This window comes from Dreissena polymorpha, chromosome 11, assembly GCF_020536995.1.
Source record: "Dreissena polymorpha isolate Duluth1 chromosome 11, UMN_Dpol_1.0, whole genome shotgun sequence".
NCBI lineage: Eukaryota > Metazoa > Mollusca > Bivalvia > Myida > Dreissenidae > Dreissena > Dreissena polymorpha.
This window is the reverse complement of record NC_068365.1, coordinates 6,113,534-6,128,112: the sequence shown is the minus strand read 5'-3', so window position 1 is coordinate 6,128,112 and position 14,579 is coordinate 6,113,534. Positions and strand designations below refer to the sequence as shown.

The following is a 14,579-nucleotide window of genomic DNA, read 5'->3' as shown; positions in this document are numbered from 1 at the left end:
CTGGAGATGAAGATCAGAGCCGCGCAATGTATGGATGAGATTCAGGAGACAGATGACTCGGATTCCATCCTGAAGAAGATAATGATCCACCAGTTATATTTATGTATAGAGGTTACAAAAGGAATTATCTTAAATGGCAGTACTGTTAATGATCTGATTGATATTTATTACAGAATGCTTATGTGATAATGAATTAAGTTACTATTTTGCACGTTTATCAGGGCTACATGCACGACAATTTAGTCGCTTCCGTAAGCTATTTTATATTAATACTATGTACTTGCAAACTTTGTGTATGAAAACAATTAACCCGTGCAAGGTTATAGATGATAAGTCTTGTATTGCATATTCATGGATATTCAGTCGACCTTACTGAAAACAGTTTCTTATGATATGCAGCGGAAGTAGTGTTTTGTTAAATATCCGTTTTTTCGCAATCTCAAAATAATCATGTTATTCTAGAAAAGACATCAACCAGTGTTGACAATCAAAATGTGCAGCATGTATAATGTTACCACAAAAAAGCTCGACAACATTTCCGGATTTACCAACTGATGCACACAGTATTATTGGCGTCGCCCTGGAGGGCGGCGACTAGTATGTAATGCATTTTTTCGCTTATGGGAGGAAAAGTTATTTTACGGATAAATGTATATATTTTTGTTTTAAGAATATCTTGCATAGTGGTGATTTTTGTGTGTAAATAAGTGTAAATAAGTACAAAAAATTTGATATCAGAAATTGTTCAATAAATCCTATTTCACATGTTGCTACACATTTTGGATCTACTGACAATGATTGCACTTTATCAGATTTCTCCTTTGTACCAATTGATGTTGTTCAAAACAATCTAGACCGTTTATGTAAAGAAACATATTGGATACACAAATTAAAAACTATGATTCCTAACGGTCTAAATAATAAACTGCTGTATGACATATAGAACATAAACATAATTTACATATACATTTGATGTTTTTTCTATTACTATGTTTTTTTTATAAATTATATTATTACTTATAGACTGTTGTATCAGCAATGATCCATCTCTGTATTATGTATTATGTAATATTATGTACTATATATTTTTCCGCCAAACGACGTTACGTTATTGTATGACGTTGACGTCACTTCCTTTGTATTTGTTTATATTAATGTACTACTGATGAAGGCTACGGCCGAAACATGTTTAGTACCAGAAACATTTAAATAAACAGTGACGTGTTTGTACGATTTATTTAATTTTATTGTAAATAAGTACTGCATTTGTGCCTATTACATTTATTACAACATTTAATGCCAATAATGCAAAGCTAATTATTGTTTTAATTAATAACTGATCAACAACTGATCACAGGGGAAAGATCACAGAGACTGGGTAAATACGCAAAACTTTCTGGTTTTGTATAAAAACAAATGATGTTTTGTATAAAAACAAAACCTAATCAAAATATATTTATTTTGTGGTTTTTCTAATTTGCTTATTTAGTGGAGAATCAATGTAGTACGATATTTGACGACCTATCGCGCAAGCAAGTTTATTGGAAGGCGTAGTGGTACGAACACGTACAATGTATTGGTTTATTAATAGACATTTAATAACGATCGCTATACACAACTTCACCAAATAGCAATACATAAGTGAATGTCAGCCGGAATAGCTCAGTTGGGAGAGCGTTAGACTGAAGTTGTTTACGCAACATTCATCTAAAGGCCCCCCAGTTCAATCCGGCACGAACGGAACAGTTCGGCGGCTGACAATTTTTTCAGTCAGGTTAATAAATATAATAAAGCTAAATTTTATGTAGACATTTTAAAATCCATTTTACTACAATTGGACATTTTTATTAAAATTAATGGATGCAACGTGGTGACAACGTTAATTAAAATTTCTTACATCACTAAAATATCTTATAAAAAATACACGTGTTTTATATTAACAAATAAATGCAAACAACACATCTATTTTCCATGTATTTTTATGGTTATCTATTATAGGCCTATCTCTACCACATTTAGAGCGCGAAGCGCGACACGTATTATTGATTGTAACAATGAGTTGCGATAAAGGAAGCAGCCGCTTATCAAGGAGGAGCTGTTACCCAGCAACCCGTTTCCCTAGAGTCAAGCACTCCTCGGATTTTTTTAAGAACCACATATAGAGCGCGAAGCGCGACACGTATTACTATACAGCAGATTTTTTTTAAACCTACACAGTTCTGTTCCGTTAATGAAAACTGCACACGGATACCAGTAAAAAAAGGAAACCAATGTAAAAATGAAAAAAATAAATATTTGGGAGTTACAACACAAAATCATAGATAATGGTTATTTGGGGGTTATAACACAACATCATAAATAATGGTTATTCGGGGGTTATAACACAAAATCATAGATAATGGTTATACCAGTATCTATTTCTATTTTGTTTAAAATAATCGGCAATATATTAATATTTACAGTAGAAAAAAAATCGTTCCATGTAACTTTATTGGGTGCCTTTTACACTGAAATTCTCGACGCCCTTTGATACTTTGCATCAATACTTATCTTGTTGTTATATAAAAATACTTACAATAAGCACTTAATTATCCTTATAATCCTCTGTCTGTGACCTTTCACTCGCTTTAGTAAGGTTTCCGACAACATCAAAGGTAAGGCCTTATGGCGATAACATAAGACCGCACATAACTTAACTTTTCTGTTTCCAACACATTTTATGTCAAGATTGCAACCAAATATATAAACAATATGAATAATATCACAACAATGTAATTTATGCAATACATCATAGGTTATCTCTATAATACATATAAATTTGTTTTGAAAAAAAACATTTCTGAAAAAATACCTTTTCTAGTGTGTATAGAAAAACAAGGATGTATAGATTGTACTTTCAGATGAATAAGGCATAGCGAAAGTATTAATAGACGCATTTAATTATATTGATTTGTTCAGTGTGTATTGACTAACACCGAGGCAATGTCAAACAAAAGTAGGTGCATACAATAATATTTTATGACAAATTGGTGCTTCATATGATTTTATTTAAGTTACGGTACGCTATAAATATAATTTAAAAAAAAAATGTAAAAACAACTACACCAATAATAAAGTTTAAATTTTAAGTTTGTGAAACAATGTCATAAATAGTTTTCATTCACTATCAAAGGATTCCAAATTATTTTGTTGAATATTTTTTTTCCTCAAGTTATTGTTTTCATACTTTGTTTATTTCTTGGATCCTGCTTTGCATGGAATGCATGTATTCATTTTAAACTTGTGTATGTATAGCTTTATAAACAAAATAACAATATTGATGGCTCTAGCAGAATTTGTTGCATATCCAAGGAGAAAAGTCTTCATATTAAGGAAAGGAATAGATGGCCCTAGTAAGATTTCATCAATAATTGCTTTAGATACATGACACTCCCACAAATAATGTTCTAAATTTTCCTTAAAAAAGAACATTATTGATCATCCGTTATTTTCACTTCATTCAAACGACTCTTTGTTTCAAGTAACTTGTGAATTATTCTGGATTGGAACCACTGAATCTTTATACCATTAGTTATAGTGCGCACAAGAGTTCACAATTAACTTATAAGGAAATAAAAACTGTCCCAATATTTGGTAGCCATGTTTTTGAAAAAAAAAACATTGTTTGAACTTGACCCATTTATCTCAAAACAAACTTCGATTCTTGGTCTCAGCAAGTTTCAAGATGATTGGGTCGCAGATGTGATTTGTAGAGTGTTCAAATGGTTTTACTGAAGCCACACAAGGACAGCTCCCCCACCTAATGGCAGCCTTTATTTGAATGGATCAGAATCAGATTTCAACAGGCAGATCTGAGCATGTTTCATAAAGAATATGCAATCTGTGCATGTTTGTTCACACGCTATTGTAAATTTGACCTTGTAATCCAGTTTCAACGAGGTACACATCTCTTCCTGAGTGTGTGGTCGTTATGAATAATTGCTGTTATATGATGACGAAAACCGCCGAAATGAAAGGCTAGAACTTTCAAGAAATGACGAGATCCAAAACCATGAATTATTTATATATATCATATTCATTCATCAATATTGTACCTGTACCAAAGAAGCTATCGTTACCAAAAAACTACTGTTGTTCAGATAAATATTAGATCCGCTTCGATAGAACTTAGGTGTTGTTACCATTTATCGTTTGTATTTGTAATCTTAAGTGATTGATTTGAAATCAAATAATTTATGTATATGATGTCAGAGCTTAATGATTCTTCAAGAGTAATGAGTTGCGAACAGTTTTGTAAATTTGAATTGCAACCTTACTTAAAAAATGTTAGTATAAATGTGTTTAGATAAGTTTAGATCCTATCTCCGTAGATAAAGGGTTTATCGAATCGAATCGGGCAGATGGCATACACCTGAAGCTATACCTTTTAAAGATGGAAAATGTCAACATTGCAATGTTCTTGAGGAAGAATATCATTTTTTATTAGAATGTTCATCATATGATGATATGATGATGTTATAAAATTGTTTATCAATAAATATTACTGGAAAAGACCAAACATTATAAAATTAATTGAATTTATGCAATCGGAAAATACAAGTACCAACATAAACTTAGCTATGTATGTACATAAAGCATGTAGTCAAAGAAACCTGTATAAATATTATTATGAATAATTGTATTCTTACTCAAACTTGACTTTTCGCTCTTTTGTAGATTCGCCTTTGTTGTTTTTGATGTTATTGTTATAGCATCAATTATTAACTAGATTCTTAATGCTGTAATCCAAAAAAAGAAATGTGTCCTAGACGTTTTCATCTTTTTATATTTTATTAAACAACTTATGAAATTCAATACTGATCACATGTCATGCCTTTATATACGCTACTATGTTTTGATCATGTATACTCATGGACTGTATGTCTAGTGTATATATTTAATAAACCATTAAACCATCTTTTGGCAGAGGTGATATTAAGCACCATATGTCATTCGCGTGACTCTTGACACTAGGTGCAAGATCTAGGTTCCCATTCAAGGTTAAATACATTGTCAAATATATTGGTGAAAGAGGTGAATGTCACGTTCATATGCAAATATCGGAATCAACTCCTAGCACCAATCCGGAGAAATCGATTGTAAATGGATTGTAAATGATTTTCCAAATAATTTTACAGATGTTACATGGATTTTATGACAGATTGTTGTATGCTGGATCTAGGTTATACGTCATTGTCACAATTTAATGTCATCGGTCGACACATAATCTAGAGAGTTCCATTTTTAAGCATAACCTTTACTTTGCAGTGTTATTGAATCGTTGATGTGTGGATTCTGTATTTCTGAAATAAGCTTTGAGTGCAAAATCATTGTCGGGCCTATTTTGTATGGTCATAAGTAATGGGCAGCTCCAATACCATGAGTAGGTATACAATGCATAAGAACGGTCTGTTGAAGCCAACTGGATTTTTTTTTAACCCTCGTGAAAAACCGCTTCGGACTACGAGTCGCTGTATCGAAACTAAGAAGTGTTTGTCATAACTGCTAAATGTCACCCTTGTTTTTATATTTGAAGTGTTGAGATAATGAATTGCATCTTAAAACAGATAAGTGATCCGTGAATTTTAGAAGCTTAATGACCAAGACGGGCATTCAGGCAATTCTATGTGATTGCAGTATTCAATTATTTGTGATTTAATGTAGCTTTGAAAACACACACCTTTTTTTTATATTTCGTATGCGATATCAGATGTCGTCCATTACAACGATTGTACAAATCATGCCAATTGGTTCGAAAAAGGAAGAACCCAGTACAAACGTGAGCTATCTATGGCAAACTTGACCCTCTTGTGTATGTATACTAACGTAAGTGCAAATACGCAATTATAATACTTAAGCAATATAAGTTTTATCTTTTTCAAACATTTTATGGACGCAGTTTTGATACAATGATATTATTGTACAAATAGTTATTGTTGTCACAATATCAACAATATTTTACATCACGCAAACGAGTGACGTTGTAACGCCAATGTGTGACGCCCTATGCTCAGTTCTGAATGGCATTAGACATAACTAATAATGGGCTAGATTTGAAAATCGCGTACCTTATCGACTGTTATGAATTGAATGCAACTTTTGGTGGACAAAATGTTTTGTAATGTTAATTAGTTTGGATCCAAATTTTTAGAGACCCAAAAGATCTTACACTGTGAACATATAAAAGCAGAAAGTTGTGGTTCTAGTACACTCCATTTCCGTCATTGAAATACATCTAATTATAAAATTAATCAAAGTGTTGACGTAATAAATTAGCAAAGGGCAATAACTTAAAATATGAAATCACATCCAATATATCCCCATACTGAAGTCTATATACAAATAATGTTTAAGTTGATACCTCGTTTAGTTTTCAAGATTGCTTTGCACAGAATTTAAGTACAAAAATAAACAAATGGCAATATATCTCAGGATATGGAAAATGGACATAGTTCTTGTGTATTTCACATCCCTTTTATGAGATTTACAGATGTATTCAATTTTACGTTCATACCTCTTTTAGTTTTTGAGAACCCGGTCAAAAAGTTTGTACAAAAATAACAATGTGAAATAAATCTAACAATAGGGAAGTAATAATAAGTTTTGTCTGCACACCATTTGTAAATCGGTTTGATCAAAAGGTATGCATTGGAAAAAAACAAAGTAAGAGAAACAAACACTAAATGTAATAACTCTTAAATTGAGTAAGCTCACATTATGGTTCTTGTGTTCAGCACATCTGCTAAATGGTAACTATCGTAAAATTGTTTCACTCTCCCCACGTCAAATAACCAGGATGGAATCCTTTGGAACAGTTGCGAGGGCTTTCTTAAACGTACTGTGTTGCATAAAATATTCTTGATCATTGTATCGTACATTGAACAGAAAATGAAACAGATGAAAACACTATAATAGTAAATTATAATATATTTAATGGCAAATATATGCATTTCTATACATAAACAACTAGCTACAAAATGTAAACCTGCATGGTTGACAAACATGAGTTCCCTAGATGTCTGATATGTGCTGCCTAGCTTCTGTTTCAGAAGTAAAGAGTGTTCTTAATTCTAGTAAATTGTATATCCTTACTTCCAAAATATTCTCAAAGGTTAATTATGGAAACAAGAACATTATTTGTTATTGATTGCAATTTCCTTCTCTGGAAAAGTATTCACTTCTTGATTTTACAAATGGGTTCGAGCATCCGTTTCTATTAATTGCAAAACTATGTGTTAACGAGAACACCTAAAAGCATGCCTAAATATAAATATCATCACCTTTCTGTTTAAAGACAGTCTATGAAAAACTTTCACTTAATAAGCCATTGACAAATCAGTTATTTACTATCGTAAATTCATTTATGAAATATGTTTGAAATTGTACAACAGAAAACAAAAGATAATAGACGACTAAACTGTAAATTCTTAAAAATTGTACAGATATTAAGGAAACTGAAACATATAAAAGAAGTGGAATACCAATAAATACACTTAATAGCCAACAAAAGCCCACATCAACAAAAAAAGAACCAGATATCAGTCAAAGATTCACCAATGGGTTACTTCTATGATATTCGGTTCTGTATTCGTGTATAACGCCAATACCACAAAGAGTTATATATAAAAAAATAATGTGCTTTGAAATTCAAAGTGACTGGCTTGGAAGGTATGGACAATTGTACCATCACTCCATCAAGTAAAATGGCACTTTTTCATTATTAAAATGTATGTTGAATTTGCATCATGTTATTTTATAGTATGAGTATTTGTTTTGATGACACATCATGTCCATATAAGTGGGCCATGCGCTCTTTTGCACTCAGCTGAGACCCGAAGAAACAAGACTATTCTGCGAAGGAAGACTTCAAAAGAATTAAAGACCTTAAAAAACATACATATTTAATTTCTAGGCACATTATTATGAGAAACTTTATATATTAAACATATTTCAAGCACAGAACGTATTATTTATAGGGGACAATGAACAACCCAGTTAGCCAGTTGCTGGTTGTTTCTCCTGCAAATGAGGCTGTCTATAAGATGTGAAATACGTCACATGTGACTAATTTATATATCAAATGGTAAGATATTAATAAATGCTCCTCACATACCATGCCTATCAAAGAATGAAAGGTAAAATAAAATTCCAATAAAACAGATCTTTTTATTTTACTGGGTCAATCGGTAGGTGATTTGATGAGATAAAACTATAATTATTTGAAGAAATTGAACTATGCCAAAATTCAATATCATGACAAATGTTGGCTGTTGTTTATGTTTATGAATCTATTGTCAGTATTATCAAGATATCATTGTGACATTTTTTCTGACCAAGTTTCAAGAAGATTTGACAATAAATGTGGCCTCTAGAGTGATAAAAAGGTAAATGTTGACAATTTACGATTCAGGACTTACATCATACAAAGGCGATCACATAAGCTCACCATAAGCATATTGTTCTCAGGTGAGCTAAAAAGATACAGTATATTTTATCAAGAATAATCAATTTCTTCAGTTGTTATTACTACAATTGATAGTCAAAACAACTAAAAACACTGAAATATTAATCTTAATTTGACATATTTTATAGTACTTCCAAGTTCGATAATTAGGACAGACTAGAAGAGAAAAGACAACACATAATAAAGATAAACTAAAAACAGAAACTAGATTTAAATAAGATATTTTCTAAAAATAACACAATAATTGAAATCAATATCACAGAAGGCTATAATAATGGTGAAGTCCTTTGACCTTGTATTTATCTCCTAAATCCATAGACTTTTAATATTGTGTAAATTTATATATCTGTATATTAAAACACATATATAAATACACAGAAGTATCAAACACTCGTTGAATTGTTTACATTATAAGTTGAAAGAAGGGTAATATACTTGTGAAGTTGTGAATATTCATATATGTGCATTCTAATATTTAGACTTAGTACAAGTCCAGATGTATAAATGCTAAAATTCACAATCTAGGAAAATAGAAATGTGTCATATTTACTATGAAAAACATTTTTTCTATATCAAATAATACATAAATGATAATCATTCACTCTAAATATAGATAAAACCATTTTATTTAAAATATCTAGCATACAAAATATAAAAATCTATAAAATAAATATTCATTTTCTTTGAGATTTTTTATGTTGTTTTTCCGCCTTTCTAAGAAGACCAGAATAAAGAGTTTTCATGTTGTTGTTAAAAACGTCCCTGTGAGAAGTTCCTGTTAATTCAGCTGCGCGTTGGGTCCAGTATTGTTCAGCATCTAAATGCACCCAGCTGTAACAGAAAAAATAACCAGTCAAATGTTGGATCAGAAAATGTAAAGCAGTCAAATGTTGAAACAGAAACAGTAAACCAGTCAAATGTTAAAACAGGAACAGTAAACCAGTAAAATGTTGGAACAGAAACAATTAACCAGCAAAAATATGTAACAGAAACAGTAAATATTGCTATTTGAACAGAAACAATTAAATTGTAACCAGTCAACAGTTATAACAGAACCCAGTGTAAAATCAAGTCAAAAGGTGCATTACATGTAAATGCATCATATGAACATTTTCGACACCTTTGTGGTCTAAAAGCATATCTTAAAAAAAAACACATGCACACTATTTTATATTGTAATGGTGTTAATAAATCCATATTAGTAACAGTTAGTCAGCAACAATTATGCAGAGGGAATAACAGCGCGCTCATAAGTACTGACAGTTAACACAAACAAGAGTTACCAAAACAAACAATTGAGGTTCAAACACAAACTATTGGTTGTTCAAACAAAAACAAGTTGGTGTTCAAACCACAACAATTTGGTGTTCAAACCAAATTAATTATAAAGCTTATTTCATCACAATTCAAAATCAACAATAAGCTGCTAAAGATATGTTTAAAGACACAGTATTTCAGAATAAGCATACACTCAAAACACTGTAAGCAATTCATTTGTTCTGTTATATAAAATAACATTGATTTAGAAACCTCTTTAATTTGCTACTTTTCTAACTGAAATAAACAATTTTGTTGATCTTTTTTCATACCAAATATAAGTCTTATATGTATGTCTGTCAATAAACCGGGCTACCGCTCTTATAGATTTATAGTAGCCCGGCGGGCGTCAGCTGGAAAATGTCAGTAGCCCGATGAAAAATTTCGGTAGCCCCCGGGCTCCGGGCAATGGATTTGTCGGACACTGTATAAGATCTCCAAAATAACAGGTTGTGCACTAATTCATTTTAATCCAAGCATATAAAGAAATTGTTTTCTTTAAATTGTTTGCATTAATTAAAAAAATATAAGCAGACAATTATGAGTGCTTCACCAAACCATAACACTTTCCAGAGACTGTGCTAATGAAAATAGTTTCTTTGTATAAAAAACATGTAACATTTCAACTGAAGGCTGTTCTTTCATTATAGCATGCCAGTGTGAAGAGAAATTATGTTCTATTTTATAATTACACAATTATTTAAATTGATACCATATTTCGTTTGTTAATATGTATTATGACCATCAAAAGTATTTGTAAAAACTGTGAATCGTAATACTTTACAACCATATCTGTTTTTACACCTGGGACTTCTTTTCAAAACGGCATAGTCCCTTAGAAGATTAAGTTAAAATGCATCATGCAATAAAAGGTATAAAAAGTTAATAAGAACCTTTTAAAGTAAATATCTCGGATAGTACCTCCGGTTCTTCGCAATGCTGGTCTCTAAGGCCAGATCGTCTATAGTGCCGTCAAGAATCTACATAATGTACATAGCTGAAGCATGACAACTGGCAACACAATTAGGCTGGCATTTTAATACAAGCGAGCCAGGCTCTGATATAACTGGACTGAATGCATGTGCCTTAAGTGTCAACCCAGATAAGCCGGTTCAGTCTGCACAGGCCAATCAGAGATAAAACACACTGCCTAAACTGGATTTTTGTTATTAAGAGACTACCTTTAAAAAAAAAGGAAAGTCTTGACCTTTATTAGAATGTTTTGAAGTGCATGGGCTAATCTGGGACGACACTCTGCACATGCATCAAGACCTGTTTTCCCAGAGCCTGGTTGAAGTACAGTCTGCTTCATGCAGATTTGAAAATTTGAAAAAAATATCTTCCCATATTAACTTGTTCTTGTAGTATTTCATTAGAATAAAACATCCCACATGCAAGATTAACTATAAATGCCACTGAACAGCTGATAAAGCATGCAAAAGAAAAAAGGAATGTCTGTGTTTTTGTGTTTTTTTTAGAAAATAAAATTACTAAATTGTGAAATAATTTAAACTTAGAACATATAAGCTGCGTGATAAAAATGGGTCTTACGTCACATGCACCCAGCGTAGCTCCAAACAAGCCTACACATCATTGCATTGGCACAGCCTGGTCAGGAGCTATGTTATCGACTAATGAGACCACGAAACCTCGCATGACTTGATAGCAAACAGTCGTAAACCGCGTGTTTGTACAAGCTGGTCTGCAGCCACGCAACATGCATATGGAATAAGACCCAATTTCAAATAATGCCAATGTGTCACTATAATTTTCCAGCAAATTCACATTTGCAACTCGTTTCTTTTTCAGTTTCATTTCCTCTTTAACAGAAACCAATGTACAAAACAACCATTTAACACTTACAGCCGGCCTAGTTGATATTTCTCACAACAATTTGTTTTTCTCAACTGATCAGAATTGATCACTATTGGTCAGAAACATTCTAAAGCTTAACTTTTCCATACTGATTTTTGCAAAAAGTGTGTCAAAAATGCCAAAAGCATAAAAAATACGAAACCTAATCATGTACATAACGAAATCCTCAAGACTATTATTAACCTGTGACGTATACACGCTTTGGGTCACGTTAGCGCCAATTTCACGTGATTTCCACGTCCATGCTTTTCAAAACAAAGAAGAACTACTAAATCACAGGTGTTCGGCCGAGTCACTTTAACACTATCAATATGACATTAAACAACATTTTTCATCATTTTGACAAAAAAAGTTCTGATATATTATATATATACGAGGTAGGTATCTATTGACACAGGAAAATCACCTACATCAGCATTTTTAAGCCATTAAGTGCCTAAATGGCGGTCGACTTTCGTAAATTATGAACCATTTTGTTGGGAAAGGTTGCCTAATGACGAAAAATGACCACAAACTGCTACTTGCCAACATTAACTCCAAGAAAACACTTCTCGAACTCGTAGAAAGGCCAGGTCGGCTCTCGACTATCCGAACGTTCAGTGCCGATTTTTACAAGAGTAAAACTATCGCGCGATTGATGTAACTATACGCCCAACACCTGTGCTCCGAGTCTGTGCATTTATTTTCAATCTTCAAGCGAGGCCATGCCTCGAGCAAATCAAGTGGTTTTACATGTGACCCGCGCATGTTTAAATTAAGATAAATTCTGTCCATAGACAGAAATTGAAAAGCCCTATCTTTGTACTGATTTGGGCATTTTTTGACCGATTTTGACCAAATCTTTTGCACATCTGACATAAATACCATCACATTTTGACTCATAATCACTTGTTTGCGACATATAATAAAAATGGGAAAATATAACAAAATAAACTTGGCTTTAACCACTCAGATATGCATTTTGAAGTGTTTGTAGTGCCAGATTCAAGTTTTAAAGGCTTCAACCCTATGACACTAATGAGCAGCAGTCACTCTCAGTCTGTTCTGGTTTCATGTTGGTGGCATAAACACTTTAATCATTTACAATTTGCTTCTGAAAGGAAAAAGTGGTAATAACCAGCCTTCCTAAAAAGCAACTCAAAACAATGATATCCACATAGCATACTAGAGTATAACTTACCTGGGAAATACATCATCCTCTTATCCATATATACAATTCCATATATACAATCATACAAAATTTCAATGAAATCTGCCAAAGCAGTTCCAGGATGTGGCCCCAGACACAAAAGCTACAGACGGAGGAACGGACAGACAAAGCCAAAACAATATCCCTCCACCAACGGCAGGGGATAATAAAAATCATAAAATACCCAGCCAACTTAACAGCCTCTCAAAACAATTCCATTCCACTTAGGGCTATTCCAGTTAAACATATATCCCACCCCTGGACGGCAAAATAAATAAATTCTGTTGGGGATGGGTTTCTTCATAATTTGCTTCTGAAGGGGGTTGTTATAACATATATTTTACTTCTGTTGGGGGCATCATTTCTATTTTGCTTCTAGCCCTATTTGCCAACTTAAAATGGACTATATGAATATTTAAATACCTTTCCGTGCCAACCGTTTTTTATCACGAACGTTTTGGAGTCCGATAATCACGCGATCAACATGACCGGGTCGGCTGTGAAACGGAACGGCGTGGGTTTTAGTCTACAGTACAGCTCACGCAAAACCAACAAAGTCTGCGGCTACGACGCGGACGGATTCTTTTGTTTGCGATGTCTCGCCGCGACCGCAACGAGTATTTACTCGGCATATTGCTGAGTCACTCGGTGTAAATTCGCGGATTGACGCCGCGTTTGTTTCTGCCTCGGCATCGATCCGCGGAGTCAGGTCGCGTCTAAACACGCGGCGATTCGCCGAATATAAATATTTACAACGCTGATATGTTAACTTCTTCGCGATTGTGTTAAAATTTCGTCAGCTTCTCTCCATGGTGCATACTTCATACAATTACCATCGGATGTCATCTGTCAAACAATGATAACCCCGTAAATGCCCGCTTCCGTTTTTAAAATCAAATCTGGTAAATATTGACGAAAACAGTGCTCAAAATTTCATTAACACATATTAATATTCTCCCCTTTTTCTAAAGTATCATATGTTTCTATTTAAAGATTTGATGAAATAAGCGCCCAATTAGGTCATGTGTAAATCACCTTACGCGGTGTGCGCACGTCGTGTACAGTTCATGTTCTGTTACAAATTCTTGCCACAAATAAATAGTGCACATGTACATGTGTAGTTCGTGAATTCATGTTTCCTTCAAAATAAAAAGCGCGCGAAATTAGCGTGGGTGTATTTATTTGGAACACAAAAAAATCTTAGCGCAGACATTTGGATCTTTTAATTTCCATTAAAAGTTTCGTAGTGAATTTAAAATAAAGTACCGGGGTATCTTGCGAATTATTTGGCATTGAAATTTCATTTAAATAACATAACATAAATAAATGGTCACCGCCTAATGTTTCAATATAAAATTCGACATTTAGACATATATGATGCAATTATTACAATCAATCATGGGTTCGTTATGACTTCAAACTGATTAAAGCATAAACAACACGCAATTATCACTCTTCGTGTGCGGGGGCATATAGCTACATGTACCTGTGCGAGCACGGTTTACTTTTATCCTGGGCGTCTACAAACACGAAAAAACTGTCATGTGCATGGTTGTGAAATACATGTTGACATGTCTTATTTATGATAATCGTATTATTGTAACACATAATATAGACCGTAACGAAAAAGATACGTCGTGTGTGATTCAAAATTAATTTAGAGGAAATGTCACTTGCAAATTGTTTGTAATATAA

At 33.0% G+C, this 14,579-nt stretch overlaps 1 protein-coding gene across 8 annotated transcripts in view; it reads right to left on the bottom strand.

Annotated features, from left to right (window-relative positions):
• Nucleotides 1-9,111: 9,111 nt before the first annotated feature.
• Nucleotides 9,112-14,579, bottom strand: part of LOC127851015 (spermatogenesis-associated protein 6-like) — a 31,052-nt gene continuing 25,584 nt past the window's right edge. For 7 of the 8 annotated variants that reach the window (XM_052384435.1, XM_052384434.1, XM_052384439.1 and 4 more), the window contains 2 exons: nt 10,742-10,800; nt 9,112-9,334 (listed from right to left, as the gene is read on the bottom strand). In XM_052384435.1, the coding sequence (XP_052240395.1) occupies nt 9,178-9,334; nt 10,742-10,800 (216 nt within the window). In that variant the 3' untranslated portion in view covers nt 9,112-9,177. Of the gene's footprint in view, nt 9,335-10,713; nt 10,801-14,579 lie in introns of all 8 variants that reach the window. The other variant, XM_052384441.1, reaches the window with a different exon arrangement.